Source organism: Megachile rotundata, chromosome 11, assembly GCF_050947335.1.
Source record: "Megachile rotundata isolate GNS110a chromosome 11, iyMegRotu1, whole genome shotgun sequence".
Taxonomy (NCBI): Eukaryota; Metazoa; Arthropoda; class Insecta; order Hymenoptera; family Megachilidae; genus Megachile; species Megachile rotundata.
In genome coordinates this window covers 12905035-12923554 of record NC_134993.1, presented here as the reverse complement: position 1 = coordinate 12923554, position 18520 = coordinate 12905035, and the positions used below count along the sequence as shown (strand labels likewise).

The 18520-nt window shown below is 36.0% G+C and overlaps 6 protein-coding genes across 27 annotated transcripts in view; 4 read left to right on the top strand and 2 right to left on the bottom strand.

Moving 5' to 3' along the window:
• Positions 1-1620, bottom strand: part of LOC100882646 (Chitin and LDLR binding deacetylase 3) — a 31204-nt gene extending 29584 nt beyond the window's left edge. For 7 of the 10 annotated variants that reach the window (XR_013040010.1, XR_013040007.1, XR_013040009.1 and 4 more), the window contains exon 1: positions 1215-1620. The gene's annotated coding sequence lies outside the window, so the exon portion shown is untranslated. Of the gene's footprint in view, position 1; positions 54-263; positions 402-1214 lie in introns of those variants that run through there. The other 3 variants (XR_013040016.1, XR_013040014.1, XR_013040015.1) reach the window with 2 other exon arrangements.
• On the top strand, positions 715-2734 carry Scp1 (Sarcoplasmic calcium-binding protein 1). The gene is made up of 5 exons (XM_076537625.1): positions 715-857; positions 1619-1785; positions 1846-1975; positions 2034-2137; positions 2488-2734. Exons 1-5 carry the CDS (start codon positions 806-808, stop codon positions 2614-2616), a joined length of 582 nt encoding a protein of 193 aa, XP_076393740.1. The 5' UTR covers positions 715-805; the 3' UTR covers positions 2617-2734.
• A 308-nt stretch (positions 2735-3042) lies between these two features.
• On the bottom strand, positions 3043-13409 carry Npc1a (Niemann-Pick type C-1a). 6 transcript variants are annotated; one of them, XM_012298433.2, is made up of 20 exons: positions 13092-13409; positions 11803-12154; positions 11436-11728; positions 11165-11357; positions 10315-10446; positions 9575-9697; positions 9283-9500; positions 8910-9214; positions 8645-8842; positions 8376-8577; positions 7999-8296; positions 7783-7910; positions 7459-7716; positions 7232-7395; positions 7048-7160; positions 6396-6985; positions 6144-6332; positions 5975-6062; positions 5498-5664; positions 4528-4762 (listed from the first exon to the last, which is right to left on the bottom strand). In XM_012298433.2, exons 1-19 carry the CDS (start codon positions 13200-13202, stop codon positions 5498-5500), a joined length of 4122 nt encoding a protein of 1373 aa, XP_012153823.1. In that variant the 5' UTR covers positions 13203-13409; the 3' UTR covers positions 4528-4762. The 6 variants fall into 6 exon arrangements, with proteins under 6 accessions (XP_012153813.1, XP_012153818.1, XP_012153850.1 ...); XM_012298444.2 differs by having other exon boundaries at positions 5573-5664; XM_012298423.2 differs by lacking the exon at positions 5498-5664 and having other exon boundaries at positions 3043-4762.
• Positions 13410-13591: 182 nt separating this feature from the next.
• Positions 13592-16039, top strand: LOC105664325 (mitochondrial coenzyme A diphosphatase NUDT8). Of its 7 annotated transcripts, none has more exons than XM_076537623.1 (3): positions 13592-14024; positions 14141-14213; positions 15259-16039. In XM_076537623.1, exon 3 carries the CDS (start codon positions 15373-15375, stop codon positions 15943-15945), a length of 573 nt encoding a protein of 190 aa, XP_076393738.1. In that variant the 5' UTR covers positions 13592-14024; positions 14141-14213; positions 15259-15372; the 3' UTR covers positions 15946-16039. The 7 variants fall into 7 exon arrangements, with proteins under 7 accessions (XP_076393738.1, XP_076393737.1, XP_076393736.1 ...); XM_076537622.1 differs by having other exon boundaries at positions 14141-14222; XM_076537621.1 differs by having other exon boundaries at positions 13592-14086.
• Positions 16040-16053: 14 nt separating this feature from the next.
• LOC100882538 (peptidyl-prolyl cis-trans isomerase sig-7) lies at positions 16054-18116 on the top strand. Its single transcript, XM_012298479.2, has 4 exons — positions 16054-16272; positions 16359-16849; positions 16923-17164; positions 17235-18116. The coding sequence occupies exons 1-4, from the start codon at positions 16203-16205 to the stop codon at positions 17992-17994; spliced, it is 1563 nt and encodes a 520-aa protein (XP_012153869.1). The 5' UTR covers positions 16054-16202; the 3' UTR covers positions 17995-18116.
• A 123-nt stretch (positions 18117-18239) lies between these two features.
• Positions 18240-18520, top strand: part of DNAlig3 (DNA ligase 3) — a 47601-nt gene continuing 47320 nt past the window's right edge. The window contains exon 1 of one of the 2 annotated variants that reach the window (XM_012298496.2): positions 18240-18399. The gene's annotated coding sequence lies outside the window, so the exon portion shown is untranslated. The remainder of the gene's footprint in view (positions 18400-18520) is intronic. The other variant, XM_012298502.2, reaches the window with a different exon arrangement.

The following is an 18520-nucleotide window of genomic DNA, read 5'->3' as shown; positions in this document are numbered from 1 at the left end:
CCAAGAACGATTCTATAATATCTTAACCTATAGCGATCCTCCTAGAATGCTTACTAAAAATTTAATTACAGTTTTAGTAATGCAAGAAATGTAATTGAGAAAGAAATATAAAAAGAAAATAATCTATGAATGTTCTATTGTCTTCTACGCATTAAGAATAACCTCTGCTATAAATTTATTAAGAAGACTGAAGAGTTGGAAGTTTCCAAAAAATTTAAAGGTTAGAAAGGTCCTGCGTCTCCTTCCGCCTCCTAATTCCTTACTTTGCTAATTATACGCTTGCAACAAGTCCTCTTAATTACAGTTGTCATAATGTAGACATCTTAATTCCTACATAACGTTCACCCTCCTGGATAAACAGCATTCCTACCGTGACGTATGCACGCATATGTCATTTGCAGTTGGGCGATGAAAGCCGGCGAAAGCGAATTACTTTCGGTGCTTTCAAGCGAGTTCGGTGACTGTGTCATGGTGACACCGGCACACCACCTGAGGCAGACCCCTTCCCCGTGTGCACCGTGTCCTTCTCTTAGGGGGGGTACTCTAAACTTAGATGCGACTCGAGGAGACTCGATTCGAGTTCAGTGTAAAACCACCATCCTCTCGAGCCACTTTCTTTTTCTCTTTCTCGCGGTTTTGCGGTTATCCCTTCTCGTCAACATTTTCAATAACGAGACGCGTAAACGTTCCGCTCTGATCGTCTTCGATAGCGAAGCCTGTTCATCGGATAGTCGCTGAAAGAAAAGTAACGCGGTAGAAAAAATTATAACAGAAACAGGGGGTTGACAGAAAAATACCTCGGAGGATGGCGTACAGCTGGAACAATCGAGTCGATTTCATTGTACGGTTTCTTTACGGTTAGTACATGGCAAGTACACGTGTGACTTTGTTTTCTTTTGAGAATCCATGTTATTACCTGTGCATGTACTCCCGTGGAAATTTATGGAAAATGCAGCATCGAGAAGAGAGTTTGTTTCTTTATCAGAATATGCACGTGTTAGAGTCGTTAAAAAATAGCTACAAGGGACAAAATAAGGTTCGTTCTTTTGGCTTCGAGGGTGTCACTTGTTTAGGATTTAGGTTGACTTCAAAGTATACCACGCTGTCGTCGTAACGTCTGCAATTGGCCGATGCCAAATTTAAGCTTGGCTCTAATTTGTTTTACGGAACATTCTACCCGGCCTTTTGCACGAACAATAACATTTATAACTTACCTCGTGGCAAAATTAAGGTTATTCGATAACCTACGATTCCAACGAAAGTCTCCGAAAATACGAGACCGATGGATTTGAAATTTGACAGAAATCGATATCGCCGCACCGACGGAATCGATGATTCGATAATCGAATCGATTCTTGGCATCGATAAAATTGCACGATATCGATGCGAAATATGTTTTCTATTAAATCGAACTGGTGTTCGAATCTTGGACTTAACGACAATTTCGACATCTCTGCCAGAAAGTGAAATATTTGGAGCCTGTCCAGACGTACAATGACAAAAATTTCTTTAGACACAAATTGGCACCGACCGATCGATTAATTGGCTGACTTACACGCATTGGCTTTTATGTTTTGTAAATACGAAATCGAACTAACAACGGTGTTTACCGATCTAGACACGGATAATAATGGTATACTGGAGAAGCACGATTTCGAATGTATGGCGCTAAAGATGACTCTGATCGAGGGTAAAGGAGAGTTCAGTTACGGTCGATATCAGGAAAATCTTCATATCATGCTTTCTTTATGGGAAGAAATTGCAGAGCTCGCGGACTTCAACAAGGTAAAATCAACCAAATACATTTATATACGTTCGTTATCACTCATTATGTTTTTTATGTAGGATGGTATTGTAACTATCGAGGAATTTAAAGAAGCAGTGCAGAAAAGTTGCGTCGGACGAGAGTACCAAGATTTCCCACAAGCGATGAAAATGTTTATCGATAGTCATTTCAAAATAGTAGATTTAAACGGTACGAAACACTCGTACTCATGTCTCATAACAAAGTAATGCATCGTTGAATCTTTCAGACGATGGTGTAATCGCTGCCGACGAATTTCGTTATAACTGCGTAACAAGGATTCCAGTGGACAACGTAAACATTTTAGACGAAGCCTACCAGAATCTTCTCAATGTAAGCTCGCGTCTCGAATAATTTAAAGGCCGTGTAATCGGATTTGCGATGCAAGCTTTATATATAGAACTTGACCTAGCAAATTTTTCTTAAAAATATAAAATTACTCAAATGCGTTTCTAATTGTGTGCTCTTAATATTAGTGATAGAAAAAATCTCGAATGCAATAAAACTACTCTAAGCTCGACGTAAAGAACAATAGTTTGACAACGTGCCAAGCTTGGTTATATCGCACGTCCAATAGTTGGCGAAAGAACGTATTAGCAACTGAAAATGTTTATAGATCAAACTAGCATTTCAACAACTGACAATTTACAGCTTTGCATTTTCATTTAATCGCTTATTTCTAGGACGACGACAGGAGGCGCGGAGGACTGACTCTATCTCGTTATCAAGAATTATACGCTGAATTCCTTGGAAATCCGGACGAAAATTGTGCGGCAGTGCACCTCTTCGGCCCCCTGCACGTTATGGGTTAATTGTTCGGAGATCACTGTGATCCGCGTACACGTACAAAAGACAACTATACTGTATTTAATATAACTGTTATTTAATTACGTAAGGACATGATGCAATAAATCCTATATTTTATCGTAATGGTTATCATTTTTTGTTTGAATCAGTACGTGTACGTGTATGCTTGGCATGTTGTGCCACTACAACCCTCACACTTTTGTTACCCTCAGATCATAAATAACGACGTTGAAAGATACACGAGACATTTGTATTGTATAAACAGAAAAAAGTTTATTTGTATTAAGTGTTAACGCGTTCTCACGTTACTCAGACATCTCTTTGGTAGTATTCTGTTCATTATACGAATTTAATACTGAAATTGCTGCAGTGATATGTAATCTGTTGAACACGATTAAACTCGGGCATAATTGTACATACTAATCGCCAAATTTAATCACCTCTTATTTTTATTTAACGTTCACAATGTACTTCTTTCTGCCATTTACACATATAGAACACACTTGTAGTCTCTCAAATACTAAACTCGTGATATCGTGTAACGAGATATTTGACAAGATTTACAAACATCGATTAATACATGCGAGTTCCGTTTTCACCTGTACGCGCAGCGTAATGTCACAACAACAACTGCAAATGTACTGTTTCAGAATTATTTTTACTAGCGAGGTTCTTTGCATTACGTACTCTTTTTGTCAGTATAAAAATTCTTTTTTCGTATACAAATAATTTTATAAAACGTATGAATTTGAATTCGCGACATGAAACACTCGTGTCTACAGAGAAGTTTTGATACGAAGGATTCGTACGATTGCTGTTCTCCGTTTAACTTCGTACAAAACAGAAAAAGAATACTGGTCAAATTAAACGTAATTAAATACAATTAAATACAATGTCGCTTGCAAGATATTTTATCGCGACTAAGCATGCGGCAGGAAATTAAGCGTTCACACGTCCACATTATTCAATTAGGCTAACGACTCTATCTTTTTCCTGGTTTATAAGCAGACAATATCAAAACGGAAATTTTTAAAAAGATAATACTCTGGTATTTAGTAAAACTAAGTTGCACATATACCAGTTAACATAAAACAAATAAAACAAAAATTGTTTACAAAAATGATGACGCTACTTTCGAAGATTGCTAACATTGTACTTATACTGTAACTAACCAGATTCTGGAATATTACGCCATTGATACAAATAAAATGCAAGGTAGAAACACGTATTCCGATACTAATGCCATGGATTATCGACTGAAAACATTCTTACGTTGAAAATTATACGTGTATATACATCTTGTACAACATAAATACAAATTTGTTCTTATTTAATGTCTTATCTCGACTAAGGACGGTTAATATTCTTGTTGAGTAAAATTTCACGTTCTCGTTGTACAAAAAATTTTAAAACAAATCAATTTTTCTGACCATATAAATAGAAATCGTAACCGTATTGTACCGCCAAGAAACCCTTTCTGTTAATTATGTGACATTTATATCGGAAACTTTTCCAGCGATAAAAAAATGCATGAGCGTGAAAGCACGAAGCACGTTTACGCATTTTTCACTGAAAAAGGTATCAGAGAACTAAGTGACGTTAAGACTAAATTATATGCTGTACGATTACTCGCACCACCTTACTGCAAATACATAATAAAGCTCCAGCAATAGAGTAATGTTAAATTAAAAAATATTCTTTCACAATTAAATATCTTAAATGTAATGCAACCTTATGACGTGAATAATAATAATCATGTTTGAAGATTTTTGCTTCCTAATTACAAAGAAAAATACCACGTATGAACTTCATAGTTCAGATTTGTATAATTCTTTAGACCAGCATTCAACCTATTCGTTCTTTTGAAAAGAATAATCATAGTAAAAATAGTTAAGTATCATATTAAGCAGATCATCTTCAGTCTCTCTAAATACAAAATTGCATGAATTAATTCGGATGATTAATGCTAAACAATTACTCGATGATCTGATGGATCTATGGAGTTCATACTGGCGTAGGAAGTGGTTGGGAATTGATTGTTGTCATTTTCGAGCAAAGGTGTGTCAGGCCCCAGTACCTGACCCCTAAATTCGTGTTCAGCCCCGCTGGCACATTGACGGGCTCTTCCACGCCCTCGGCGCGACATCACGCCTGTAATAATAAAAAATTCCATTCAATTTACGCTTTTACTATAACTACTACATAATGAATTTCAAAAATATATACACAACTTACAGTATAAATTATAGTACGTGCTCGAGGAAAAATAAAAATAATGTTAAAAAAAGGAGAAAGATATGAGTGCTGTTCACCAGTGGTAGTCCATCCTTTCCATATCCCCTTTTTTAACTCTAGCGGTGCGGTAATATAATCGAAGAGAGAATAGAAATATTCACCATACGCGTTTACACAACGTAGCATTTTATAACAGTGCTTGATTATACTAGCTAACCACAAGAGCACATATAGAAACAAAAAAAAACACAAAAGCAACTAATACACCAATAACAAAAGGATGACAGAAAATAAGGATAAATTTTTAAATAAAAAGCGTGTGTTTATGAAAGCACATATTCTATCCCACACTCATCAGCGTACACAGGTTTTCTGTACATATAAATTTCACTTGTGGAAAGATAGACCGACAGGATACAGAGCTCAGAATACTTATAATTTATAAGTAACTGTACCTGCGTTTGCAAGTGCAACATAAAGAACATTTATATTTACGATTTGAAGTACTTGTTTCGTTTAAAGGTTTTTTCTTCATCAACCAATTGAAAGCAATTCGTCGTAAGCTGGGTGTCGAGTATCGAGAAGCCGAGAGAGTAGAGGCGTTGTCACGGGACAAGAAACAGTGTAAAAAATGTAAGTGTACCTGCGTACCTATCTTTCGTATTCGAGCGGTCTGAAGGTAGGTGTGCTTGTGGTGGGTGTGGGAGGAGAATTGAGTTTGCTTACACGATGATTCAAGGAAGTCTCCTGCACGTTGTCCAGATTTCCTTGCATAGCTCTCTTGTGATTCGCCAGCTTTTCTCTGTTCATTGGTGTGCCTAGAACCACCAGAAGCAACGAAGAAGCTCGCTTAATGCGTTATTGTAACTTTACCTTATTTAACTCCTTTCAAGAGCAAATTACTACAAGTTAAATTTATGAACATCGATACGAAAAGAGACAAAATTATACGTAAAGCGAGTAGTTATTTTGTATATTGCACTGTTCTTGTATTGTACGTCACAAGACAGGGATATGAAAACTGTATCGAGCAATGTTTGCTCAAGCGACACTGGTGTGATGAATGTTGATGAAACAATATGATCTGAATGCAAATTAAGTTTCAAAATCACAGGACAAGTATCTTACCAATATAACTGAGTAATACGGGCAAAAATATTAAACCGTGAGCAGCTCCGAATAATACGATACCCAAATACATTCTGAAGTAGAACACCTGCAAACGTTCAATAAAAAATTTATAATCCATAATAAGCAGTATGGTAGTAGTATCAATGACTTAATCATAAAAACGAACCTTAAAGATTTGACTCTTAGCAAATCCGAGTACGACGATTCCACCGAACTTCGTAAGAGTGATACCACTGAAAATAGAGCTTCCCATATTTGTCAATGCATCGGCAACCCTTTCGACTCTGGTAGGTTTCACCGACACCGAGAAGGAATGTACTAAGTGACTACAGAACTCGACAGCGATTCCCACGGCCTGAAGTAGATTAATAATATAATAAAAATTTAAGTTTTAATATTTGAGCCTTAGTATACTTACCATGACAAGATTCACTAGGGACACAGCGTTTAGGGTGATGTGCCACCAATACATTAAACCACCAATGTTGACAACGATCATCGTGATCGTTATAACGACGACGACAGAAGAGAATATGTCCAGGCCCATCAAGAGGAACGTCACAACGAAAATGGCGACCAAAGATATTCCTATGCTGTACAACGTGTCGGGCCACATTGTTAAGTACTGTTCGTAGAAGACGTAAAACACACTGTACGGGAAAACTTCAACTGTTGAGGTGCTACCGATACTCTTCAAGTTACTGTTGATCATGTCAGTTATATTTGCTGAGACAGCTCTTGCAGCTCTCATCGATTCGTAGTAATCGGCGGACGACTTCAGAATAGTGTGATAGGACGAGAAATATGATGCTCCAACATTTGATAGTCCTGTCGCCGGATTAGTGAGGTAATTAACGCCGTGACCGTATGCAGCATGACCCCCTTTAGCGCAAGTATCGTCAGGATTATCTTGTAAGAAGAATGACACGTATTTGTCGAAGTCGATTGGTACTGGTCGACCGAATTTATTCGTGGAGATATTACACGTGGCACACTGTTTGGCAGGTCCTGGAAAGACGAATGTTAGTTCACTTCATAAATCATTTTAGTTTAAAAATTTAATTCAGTACCTGTGTGTGGACAGAAAGAACTATTTGAGACGAAGTATTTACAACAAGTAGATAGTTGAGTCCAATCGATATAATCGTCCAACCAGGAGGAGGCCGGCTTCGCTATGTACGTCCTAAATAAATGATGGTGTTAAACGCTTACTGCAAGATTTAACACAATTAACAGCTATTGACTGTGCCTTACATGTTCGACTGCTTAGAAGCTATGAATATTTGAGTAGATACCGAGTCGCTGTTACAATACTGCCCACCACACACTAGATTTTGTTGCCTCGTGTCAGAATAATTTAGACCCTCTTTTACAACAAAATACATTGGTGGGCCGATAGACAAATAACTATTTAAGAACTGTAAAGAAATAATAAAGATTATTACGATCATCCTTAATTGCGAGAAGTATAGTGTACTTACTTTGAAGTATTTCAAGACAAAACTGTCTTCAGGCATGGAAAGTTCTTGATCTAAACCGATTTCGATATGTGGAACAACTGCGATGCTCGAGCAAAGCCAAGCGAAGAACACTATCATAACAAATGCGCGTGTTCCTTTCTTCAACAACAATGGAACGTAAGCAACTTTGAAAATTTTATATAAAATTCCATTCACTACTTCCTCTCCAGTATCTTTCTTCGAACCACGGATGAAACAACATACATCCAATTTATTGTTCTACAAACATAAACAGTTGCAACTAATTGTTATTATAAGAGTATGTTTTGGATATAGGTTACATACCGCTTGGCGAACAGTATCCAAGGCCAATAAACTAACGAAACACGTTATTTGAAGTACGAAGTCTACCAATAATGCCATACCGGCGTACAGAGCAAAAGCTCTAACAGCAGGCATATCGGATAATCCACCTGGAAGAAGAAAATGGTTCTCAACATTCTTGAAGTCATGACTTTTATTCCTTATTAGTGTCTTAACTAGTAATCAGTGTCTACCTACCAAGGAAGAAGCAGCAACTTTCTGATACACTGGTAAGCAACATACTTGGTCCAACTTGGCCAAGGGTACGACCGATATGTTCAGGTATTGATTCATTTGGACGACGACCTTCTCTCTGATGAGTTTGGACCAGAATGAAAATATTGTCCACTCCAACAGCAAGGACAAGGAATGGTATGACTTCAATAATAATGAGTGTTGCAGGAATGCCAACGAAACCAAACAGTCCGACGGAGCAAACAACAGAGGCCAATACTATGAGTACACCGCCAAGGCCAAGAGTAATTTTAGAATCGATCTAAATATAGAGAGTGAGTGTTAAACACGTATTAGAAAAATCAACACATTTGCGAAATTTTGTTTACTATCATCCTTACCAACAACCTACTGCAGGTCTTAATTTGACCGAGGGAAATCGCGATGTACGCGAACATAATAATGTATGATACGAGGATGGTTAAAACATCTGACTGAGATTCTCTGTTCAGTTCATCCTCGATCGATCGTTCCGAGGTAAACGCGATGTCCATAAATGCCGGCTTTTTCGTCGCGGTCCAATTTTTCATAAATTCTACATAACTAAAATCAAAGTATCGTTTAAGTATTTTAGAGGTTATTCTTACATTTTAACTTACATTTCACTCACCTCTTTTCCCATTCCATTGCCGGACTCAGTTTGGATTTATTGTGATAGTTATTTACTAGTACTGTTAATATTATTGCAGTAGCTTTTTCATAGGAAGGATTGTGGAGATCTTGACCCGGTAACAGAAATCCGCCAACCGCGATCGCAGGTTCTATCGGTCCTCCATAAGGCGCAAGACATTCAGGATTGTACGCATTCCTAGAGTGAAATATACAATGAATTTCCTCCAGTAATTTTCTATTAAATTGAATGAAAAATCACTTACTGCGAACAAACTCTGAAATGATCCAAATAATTCACTGTAAAATTGTCATCGTCTACTGATGTAGAATCAAAATTGTCCATACTGTCTTGCCAATATCCCCAGATACTTTGAATAACACATTGCGAAGCTGTTGGTGGTCCAGTGAATGGACTAGTTAATGGAGCGAAACATATGTCTGCTAAAGTATAATTATTCGGAGTAACTATCTGTTTAATTCCTTCTTGTAACTGGTAAATAGTCTTCAGAAAAGTATCATTAAACACTGGACCAAATGTTATCGGGCCATTGGATGTATTGTGTACAATCTAAAAAAGTTTCATTGATTATTTCATATTTGTTGCATTCTTCTGAAAAACAATTTCATTAAACTTACATTTGGTAGCCCTACTGATGTTATAATTATTTGCTCGTTTCTATAGAACGGTTCAAAGTGCTGATCAAAATATTCTCGTTCGACCCGAGATCGAGATTGTGGGGCAGCCCATAATTCAACAGGGTCCGTGGTGACATGAATATATTTTATCCCATGTCCCAAACCAACGACGAACAGAAAGCCGACGAATAAAACAAACCATGGTCGTGAAGCACAGGCTGAAATTGGAATGTATTGATAATTTAAAACTGCAATGTCATGTGTAATATTATCGTGAATGACGGTGTCATACCTGTACCCCACCAGCAAAAGAATTCTGCTAATAACTTATCAGTGTTGGCGCCCAATCTTTCGATGAAAGTTGATGGTTGTTCTTCGTCGAATCCGCTCGGCAAATCATCTGCAGATATCACACCTATAAAAGTTTCGGCGTTACGAACGAGAAAGTTATGTATATATGACCAAAAAGTGCGGCAGTAAATGAAATAGACGGTAGAAGACGTGCTGTAAACAAGTACATTAAGCATTTATACATTCGATTGTATTGAAGAATATAACATAATAAAACAAGCTGCAAAAAAAAACATTGAGAAAACATAGAAAATTGATAACAGAAAGAGATCAGTTTAATATACAAAGCATGATAACTGTCGACCTCTGAACGAGAGAAGAAACAAAATACATATTCATATTTATAAAACATGTGTTTGAGGAAAGAAATATGAAACATAACAACAATGTTATGAATGCAAGTTACTTTGTGCAATGTAGAATCACTTAATACATAAAATGAAAGTATATCTCTTATAATTGATACTTTTTTTAAATATATCCTAATAATATATTCTACACAGTTTAGCATATGTGTTAGAGTAATACACAAAATAAGAGAAACAGCATTTAATTTAGAAAGTAAGTCAAGCCTATTAGAGATTTGGTAAGCATAATATAACAGTGAAGAAAAATATAATAACGAAAAAGTTAGGATGAAAGCATAAGTCCACATATTGAAGATACAGTTGAGAAACGTACTGGAACGCTTAGACTGAAGTGGACTGTCCTCCTGGTCAGCGGCGAGAGCAATTCGTGCACCATCTCCTGGATGATGTAACCCTGCAGCTAGACGTCTACCCACCTGCCTTCCTACTTCCTCACCTCGTGCAACTATACATATATGCATACCGTACATACAACTACAGAGACTAAATCCACTCATTTCAGTTTTTTACATTCTTTTTGTACAATTATAATGCCAAATTTATTATAAAAACAGGGAAATATGAAAGGCTTGTGTTTCTGATTGAAAATTTTTAACATTATTATGATATAATTGGTTGTCATTAAAATGATCACTGTTAACTGGTTTGATGTTATTTTCTGTGATTGATTTGATGGTTATTTATACTTTTATATATTATGTTATCACACAATCATAAGCCATTAAATTAAGAGAAAAAAAGAAAAACCAATGGTTATGAAATCAAACACCACAGTACAGAAGTTTTAAAGTTAATTCTTAAACCACAACCAAACAACAAAATCATATAGTAATAATATGATAACAAAAGTTATCCTGTAACCATAAGGAAGGTCAGTTACATGAATTAGAGATTGGGATAATTTATATTAAACTTTGCTTGTCGTTTTAAAATGGCATAATGAAAATCATGAAGAAAATTAATTAGTATTAAAAAATGAAAAAAAATATAAAAATATTGCTAAATAAAACAATCAAAAATTTAAAAAAAAATGCATTCAAAACAAAAATATGAGTGGCATAATAAAGTTTAGTCAATTTTCGGAATTAAAAATATATAAAAATTGCAGTATTTATGTTGTAAAAATACTTCTAAGCAATAATTCGGGTAAAAAATTCCCTTACCAATTTTCCTCCTATTACTGAAGCACACTATTGACAGGATGAAGAGAGCTGTACCACATATGAAAGTAATTATCATAACCACTGCATATCCATCGTAGCCAATAATGGTGAAGGGTTTTGGCAAAGGAGGTGCTGGTGGAGGCACAGGACAGCTACCTTCACAGTCTACACAGCTGCATGCTGGTGTATTTTTCTAAATTATTTTTGTAAATAAAACAGTTCTTTTAACTGATACAAAATACTATTTTATACCACATGATATAATGCTTACATTTAATGCCTTGCTGCAAGGAGTAACAACAGGATCTACAGGTGTAAATGAACCAACTGGTTCATCAGTATTTATGTATGTAATTTGGAAAGGTACATAGGCATTGTTTTCTGCATCACCCATGTAATGAAACCATTTTAATGGAGTACATCTACTGGCCCCCCATACTCCACACATTAGATCCATTGCTAATTGTCCAGTACTAGGTACTGAGACTTTACTACATGAATTGAAAGTACCTTCCAGATACTTATTTGTTATAAAAACATCTATTTTATTGACATATTCTATGCCTGTAGAAAAAAAGTATATTAACATATAATTCTTTAAATGAAAATAAAAAATATTAATCATTAAATTCAATTACCATTGTTTGTCTGTATGTCAGTAACATTAATAAAGGTGCTTTGTTTTGTACTACATGTAAATTCACAAAAATGCTTTACTAGATTATCTAAACAGCTAGGACATCTGCTTATAAAATTAGCAGCTAATTTAATATTTGAATCCATAGTTTTTAATTGGTTTGTATCACAGCAAGTATTAATCCCATTTCCAGAATCATTGATCAAGTGAGGACAATTTTTAGCAAGTATTTCTTGTCCTTCATTATCCAGTGGCTTAGGTGGTCCAATATAATGACAATTCTTTTTGTGCAGAAATTCATCTTTATAACATTCTCCATACCAAATACAATGGCCATTATCTGCTGCTGATACCTATTATCAGAAAGCAACGAATTCCAAAATGAATCTAAATGACTAAATTATAATTTCAAAATATATTTAATATAAAATTTAATTTTATTAAAAGGTTTTTTCCTAAAAGATATTTATCAGAAATATATTAGACAGATTATATATGTTTAATTAAGTCATCATATCTATTACACATCCTCCATTCATGAGATATGAGTCATTACTTTTTATTATAAGAGCATACACAAAGGCAATTACATTCCGATTATGTGATAAGAATGGGGACAAATATTAAGTGGTCATTATTGCAAATTATCTTTGTCATTATAAAGAAAATCAAAGTAACAAAAGATGTTTATTTATATCATTGTTCGATAACGAAAATATTATTTGCAGAAATTTCCTGAGATGTTCAAAGAAATTTTATTGCGTCATTTGTTTACGCATTTTTTAATTCTACTATATATTTGCGCTGTTAAATTTTCCTCGCGTTTTTCGTGAAAATTGTTCAATCAATCAATATTCTTAATGAATATATAACGTATGGAAGGTGGGAACAGTGTCTGTTGCATCAATATAAACAAGTCTAGTATAGGTCAATAATACAGGTGTAAAACAGTTGAAAGTAACTTTCTCACGTCCCTTTTAAGCGGGAAAATCAACTTTAATAGGAGTCAAAAAATCAGTGTTAACCTCGCCCCAACAAATAAAGCTTAAGTAGGAATTATATTGGCTAATGTGTCCCTTTAACGGATGAGGCGAAAGTATAATTAAATTTAATAGACATCTTCGGCTGAGCGTGACGGCGGGAGCGTCATCGGCGATAGGCTTTCACGAGAATCAGCCTACGTGACGTCACAAATGTGAGACGTTTCACGACGACATCAGGGTGTGGTGTAAAGCTAAATCACTCGTAAAATATTTCTAATAGTTATAACAATGCAGATGATTAATTTACCTTAGAAAAAGTACTGCAGACACTTAGCACAAGTAATATCACGCTAATGCGTGACATACTAACGTCTGTCAAAGTCCGGCGGTGACCTCGAGGAAACACAAACCAACGCATAGCGCGTGGTAATAAGCGCAGTTGTTATCGAACGATTTTACTTTTATCGTAATTCGATGTTAATTCAAAGATATAACGCGGTTACTTATTGCACGTGTTATCCACATCGATGCGATCTAAATGGATAATTCAAAACGGAGACAAAAGCGGCGAACGATCGCGTTTTACTAAAGAATTAAACGCCACTAGCAATGCTCTGAGACTACGAGCGGTATACAGCGCGACGGCGATGTCAGTAATCACAGCCTAACCGCATCGAATGATTCAGCCTCGTTCGGCCGTGTTCGGAACTGTTCGGCTCCGATCGTCCTAATGAGAATGAAATTTTGAAATCTATTCTCGAGTCAAAAAAAATTGATAGCAATGCAAATTAATAAAAAAATCAGTGAAGACAACTACTGGTTTCCGTTCACAACACCGAATGATCATCACTTAATTAATTATTAAACATGTATGCATCGATAGATGCGTTGCCGTATAAAAACACATCATTGTATAAGTGTTTGTAAAAGATTATGATTTTTGTTTTCAACAATTCCCTCTATAGGAATTGAAACGCTGTTTCCAACATTTTTTCCTCGCACGGATCGATTCATAATGTATCAGGTAGTAGTAGCCGTTTCGACGTAACACGATTCAAATGTATTTGTATGTTTAAGCTGGGACAGCAATCTTTCCAAATCTTTACTATGGATTTATTCGTCGCGACAGAATCAACGTTTCGAAATACGAAAACATCAAGATCGGATGGTATTCGTTGAAACACGAGATTAAACTTCCAAGATTAGCGCTGAATTATGCAATTTAAAATCTATCAATAAGGTTAAGGTCATGTCACTAAGAACATAATAACTATAATATGTAAACTTGTATTTTATGCTAAGGTATGCAAATATGATAAGCTGCATTCCGTCCGTTCCAATGATATTCTGTTTCAGTTGTTCGATTCCAAGAACGGAATTCCAGCCTGGTGATACGTCAAAGTGCTAAAACTGCATTTTACAGTTATAGGTAGTCAAAGTAAATATTTTCAATATTGAATTAAAAATAGAACGTAATCAGTAAAATTGAGTCATAGAATGAAGCTTTACGACGTATGATTCTTTGATGGTTCAGACAATGCATGCAAAGAGAAAAATAACAGGTTGTTGCTTCACAAGGTAACTGTTCAAATAAATGCTAATTTGGGCAGTAAGTAGGTGTTGCACTTTATCCGGTAGAACTGCGACTGCAGATCACGTAACGCATTACGTCTATTGTGAAAGGTTATATTTAAAATCCTCCTGTCTTTCTATCTCTGAAAAAATAGTGTAATAAACAATTGCACTAGTAACAATTATAACTTTATTCTGTGATTAAAGGAATTACGAGCGTGATTCAGTAAATATTTGAATTGCTATGCATCTCGTTACGAATGATGTACAGTTTTCCTCGATAATTATTAGCAAAGAAACTTTTCGAGTCAAAGGTCCAATAAAAAAGGCATAATGTAAACAAAAATAAACGAATCATCGATGCATTGATACAGAAAAACCGTTCAAAGTCGACTGATCAGACATCTAGTAGTTGTGTATGAAATTACAAAGACAGACATATTGTGAGATTCCTTGTAAATTAAACATCGGGAAGAATAACGTGCTGGATTATCTAAACATCTTGCGACATAGTTTTCTATTCGTTGATAAACGAGAAACACTTCTACAACATCAGTTGCACCGATGAAACTACATTCTTTTTCTTTTCGCTTTTTACGACGACGTTTCGTAAGTATATTTTTCTTTCAGGCGACACACGAGTCGTATGCTTCTTATTTCCTCCACTAGATGTCGCAATATTCATATCCAAATTATGGAGGTAAAAATGAAACGTGTTAACCTTCAAACCATGATAATTTTCATTTTTTCAATTTTGAACATAACACTGACGAATAAAACATCCTGAAACGATGCTAAATATACTTTTCACGTGCGTCATACGAAAGCGATTGAAATGTCCTATCATCGTCACATGTTACCGAAGCATTGCGTTAAAGAAATATTTCTTTTTCACTATAAAGCCGACGGAACCACAGCGATGTCTGAATACGGTCAATCTGGAGCGTTTAAAACCGGATGTGGTGTTAAGCGAAGAGAACCGGAAGCAGTTCATCGAGAAATTCAAAGCACGTAAAATGCCGGATTTGGAGAAGAGCGATCAAGCTGCCGTGTTGGTGCCATTATGTTTACACAAAGGCGAACTGGGTTTCTTATACACTTTAAGGTCCGTAAAGTTATCTTCGAATCGGGGTCAAGTTTCGTTTCCCGGTGGAATGTTCGACAAGAAAGAAGATAGGGATCTTCAGGAGACCGCGTTACGAGAAACCTGGGAGGAGCTTAATATTCCAAGGGAAAAGGTCGATGTTTGGGTATCCGGCAACATGATCAATAAGCAAAACCTCAAAGTCTTGCCCGTCTTTGGTTACATCGGTGAAGTCGAACCCGAAAAGCTCAAAGTTAATAAAAACGAAGTTGAAGAAGCTTTCTTTCATAGTCTGAGGAACCTCTGCGACCTTTCACTGTGTAGATTCACTCAATTCCGCGACGGTTACACCTTGCCCGTTTATTTAGGGGGGAAGCATCGTATCTGGGGCTTCACTGCTGTCATAACGCACATGGCTTTAAATGCTTTGGTACCTGATGCTTATAAGCACACGTTCGCTTATTTGCAACCAGTTTTGCCAAAGAAACAACAGAGCAGCCATTAATAGTATTGTATTCGATTTTCTACTTAACTGTATGCTTTGTTATGATTATTACTGTATAAAATTGAAAAAAAAATCGTGATTCTTGTTCATCTAATTATAATTGCAATTCGAAACGAGTTCAGCGCCACGTAGTTTTCGTGGCGGGAATTAACCTGTTTTCCTTGAAATATCGCGCCGTGGTGTACAGTAAAGACTTATGTAAATAAGTAAATATGAAGCCAGACTTAACGCAATAGAAAGAAGTAAGTTATATTAACATGGCAGTTGTGGTTGAAACTACAATTGGGGATTTCACTGTTGATCTGTTTACCGAAGATCGGCCACAAAGTAAGTACGATTGGAGGTTATGTTTTTCCTATTGTAATAAAAGTTAATTTACGTTTTATGATATTAATGTAAATGATGTTCCACAGCATGTCGGAATTTCCTAAAATTATGCAAAATAAAGTACTACAACTGGAATTTGTTTCATTCTGTTCAGAGCAATTTTATTGCTCAGACTGGAGATCCCACTGGTACTGGGAAAGGAGGAGAAAGCATTTATGGAATAGTATTAGGTGAAAAGGCACGATATTACGAGGCAGAACAAATGCCAAAGATAAAACACGATAGAACTGGTTTGTTGTCTATGGTTAATTGTGGTAATAACATGTTGGGGTCACAATTTTTTATTACGCTTGCACCTGAGTTGCAATCCCTCGATGGGGAACACTGTGTATTTGGTGAAATCACAGAGGGTTTAGAAATTATTTTGAAGTTCAATGAAACCATCTGCGATGGAGATCACAGACCTTATCAGGATATACGGATTTCTCACACTGTAATTTTGGAAGATCCGTTTGAAGATCCAAAGGATTTTATAGTACCTGATCAAAGTCCACCTCCTACAAAAGAGGTTCTAATGGTACGGTATATTTTCTTACTTCCATAATTTCTTACTTCCATCAACTACTTTTTAATCACACATAATTTTGTAGAGTGATAGAATCGGAGCAGATGAAGTAATAGATGATACAGCAGGCATGACAATCGAAGAGATCACAGAAATGCAGAAGGAGAAAGAAGCAAAAGCAAGGGCTACCATATTAGAAATCGTGGGTGATATTCCTGATGCAGATATGGCTCCTCCTGAGAACGTACTCTTTGTCTGTAAATTGAATCCTGTCACAACCGACGACGACCTCGAAATTATCTTCAGCAGATTTGGAAAAATTATTGGGTATACTTGAGTACAAATATTATGTTTAGAAAAGTTCTTCTGCAGTGACTCATTTTATCTTCTGCTGCAGGTGTGAAGTTATCAGAGACAAACAAACTGGAGATTCCTTACAGTACGCGTTTATCGAATTCGCAGAACGGAAAAGTTGTGAGGAAGCATTTTTTAAAATGGATAACGTGTTGATCGACGATCGTCGTATACACGTGGACTTCTCGCAATCGGTTGCCAAAATGCGATGGAAAGGAAAGGGCAAAGGGATACAGTACTTTGACGAGGAGGATGAGGAAGGTCACAATAAAGACACAAGAGGCAAAAGAAAAAACGACTTCAGAGGTAACGAAACGAGAAGTCGAAGGGAATTTGATAGGAGGAACAAGGAGGAAATAGTAGAACACAGAAAACACGAACGCAGAAAAGAAGTTAAAGGAAATTCTGATTATTCCCGTAACGGAGAAAGATATGCAGAGAAGGAACATTATAGGGAAGAAAGGTATCCTGATAATTCGCGGGAAAAATACGAATACGATTCTAGACGTAAGAAAGAAAGGAGACGAAGAAGTAGAGATAGAAGCAAAGACAGGACCAGAGACAGTAGAGACCGAAATAGGGAAAGGAGTAGAGATCGAAATAAGAAGGAAAGTCATAAAGAATATAAACACAAGAAGAAATATTCTAATGAGAAGAAAAGGAAAGACAGAGATAGTTCAAGTACCGATAGCGAAGATTCAAGACACGAAAAACATAAAGAACGTCACTCGAATCACAAGAAGAAACGTAATAGGGAACGATCGATGGAAAGATACGAAAAGTACAAACAAAAAAGAAAATAACTGTAAATAATTTCTACCTATCCCAAGAAATTGTATGCATATAAAATGCATAAGTGCACGTAAATCTATTTTGTAAAATAATCGCTTCATTTTTTATGCAAATAAAGTCATTACTCGATTTATTATTTGATCATTCATTTGTACAGCGTGGATATCGACAAAAGTATCGATATTATCGAAACAGTAGCCAACCGGAAATGCACGTTACTGCGTCGGTAAATTTTCGGTTGAAAATTCGCGGTAGTAGCGAATAGAGGGCGACTGCATTCGGTGGTACGCGGTGCAGCATCCTAACAAAATGACGTTTCTGTCATTTAGAAAGTACTTTTATTTATTGTTAATTGTGCATTTATCGAAGTTCTAGTGAGTGTAAACCAACAACATCTTAATAAGCTGTAATTACTGGTAAGTGTTCAACCATAAATTTATCATGTTTCAATGTAGCTTGAGGTTATGTTGATTACACGAACTTGAATACTATTTTCTTTCAACAGAATAATTTTAAGATTATGATTACTTGCTTACG

Bases quoted from the DNA above. Each gene is read 5' to 3' on its own strand.
- Scp1 (XM_076537625.1), top strand. From the start codon at position 806: ATGGCGTACAGCTGGAACAATCGAGTCGATTTCATTGTACGGTTTCTT. The intron at 1,976-2,033 runs GTACGAAACACT...TGAATCTTTCAG, and splicing joins CAAAATAGTAGATTTAAACG to ACGATGGTGTAATCGCTGCC. The intron at 2,138-2,487 runs GTAAGCTCGCGT...GCTTATTTCTAG, and splicing joins CCTACCAGAATCTTCTCAAT to GACGACGACAGGAGGCGCGG.
- Npc1a (XM_012298423.2), bottom strand. From the start codon at position 13,202: ATGCGTTGGTTTGTGTTTCCTCGAGGTCACCGCCGGACTTTGACAGAC. The intron at 11,729-11,802 runs GTAATTGAATTT...TTTTTTCTACAG, and splicing joins TGACATACAGACAAACAATG to GCATAGAATATGTCAATAAA. The intron at 4,763-5,974 runs GTAAGATACTTG...TTATTATTACAG, and splicing joins CGTATTACTCAGTTATATTG to GCGTGATGTCGCGCCGAGGG.
- LOC105664325 (XM_012298472.2), top strand. From the start codon at position 14,921: ATGAAACTACATTCTTTTTCTTTTCGCTTTTTACGACGACGTTTC. The intron at 14,966-15,258 runs GTAAGTATATTT...TTCACTATAAAG, and splicing joins GCTTTTTACGACGACGTTTC to CCGACGGAACCACAGCGATG.
- LOC100882538 (XM_012298479.2), top strand. From the start codon at position 16,203: ATGGCAGTTGTGGTTGAAACTACAATTGGGGATTTCACTGTTGATCTG. The intron at 16,273-16,358 runs GTAAGTACGATT...GATGTTCCACAG, and splicing joins TACCGAAGATCGGCCACAAA to CATGTCGGAATTTCCTAAAA. The intron at 17,165-17,234 runs GTATACTTGAGT...CTTCTGCTGCAG, and splicing joins AGATTTGGAAAAATTATTGG to GTGTGAAGTTATCAGAGACA.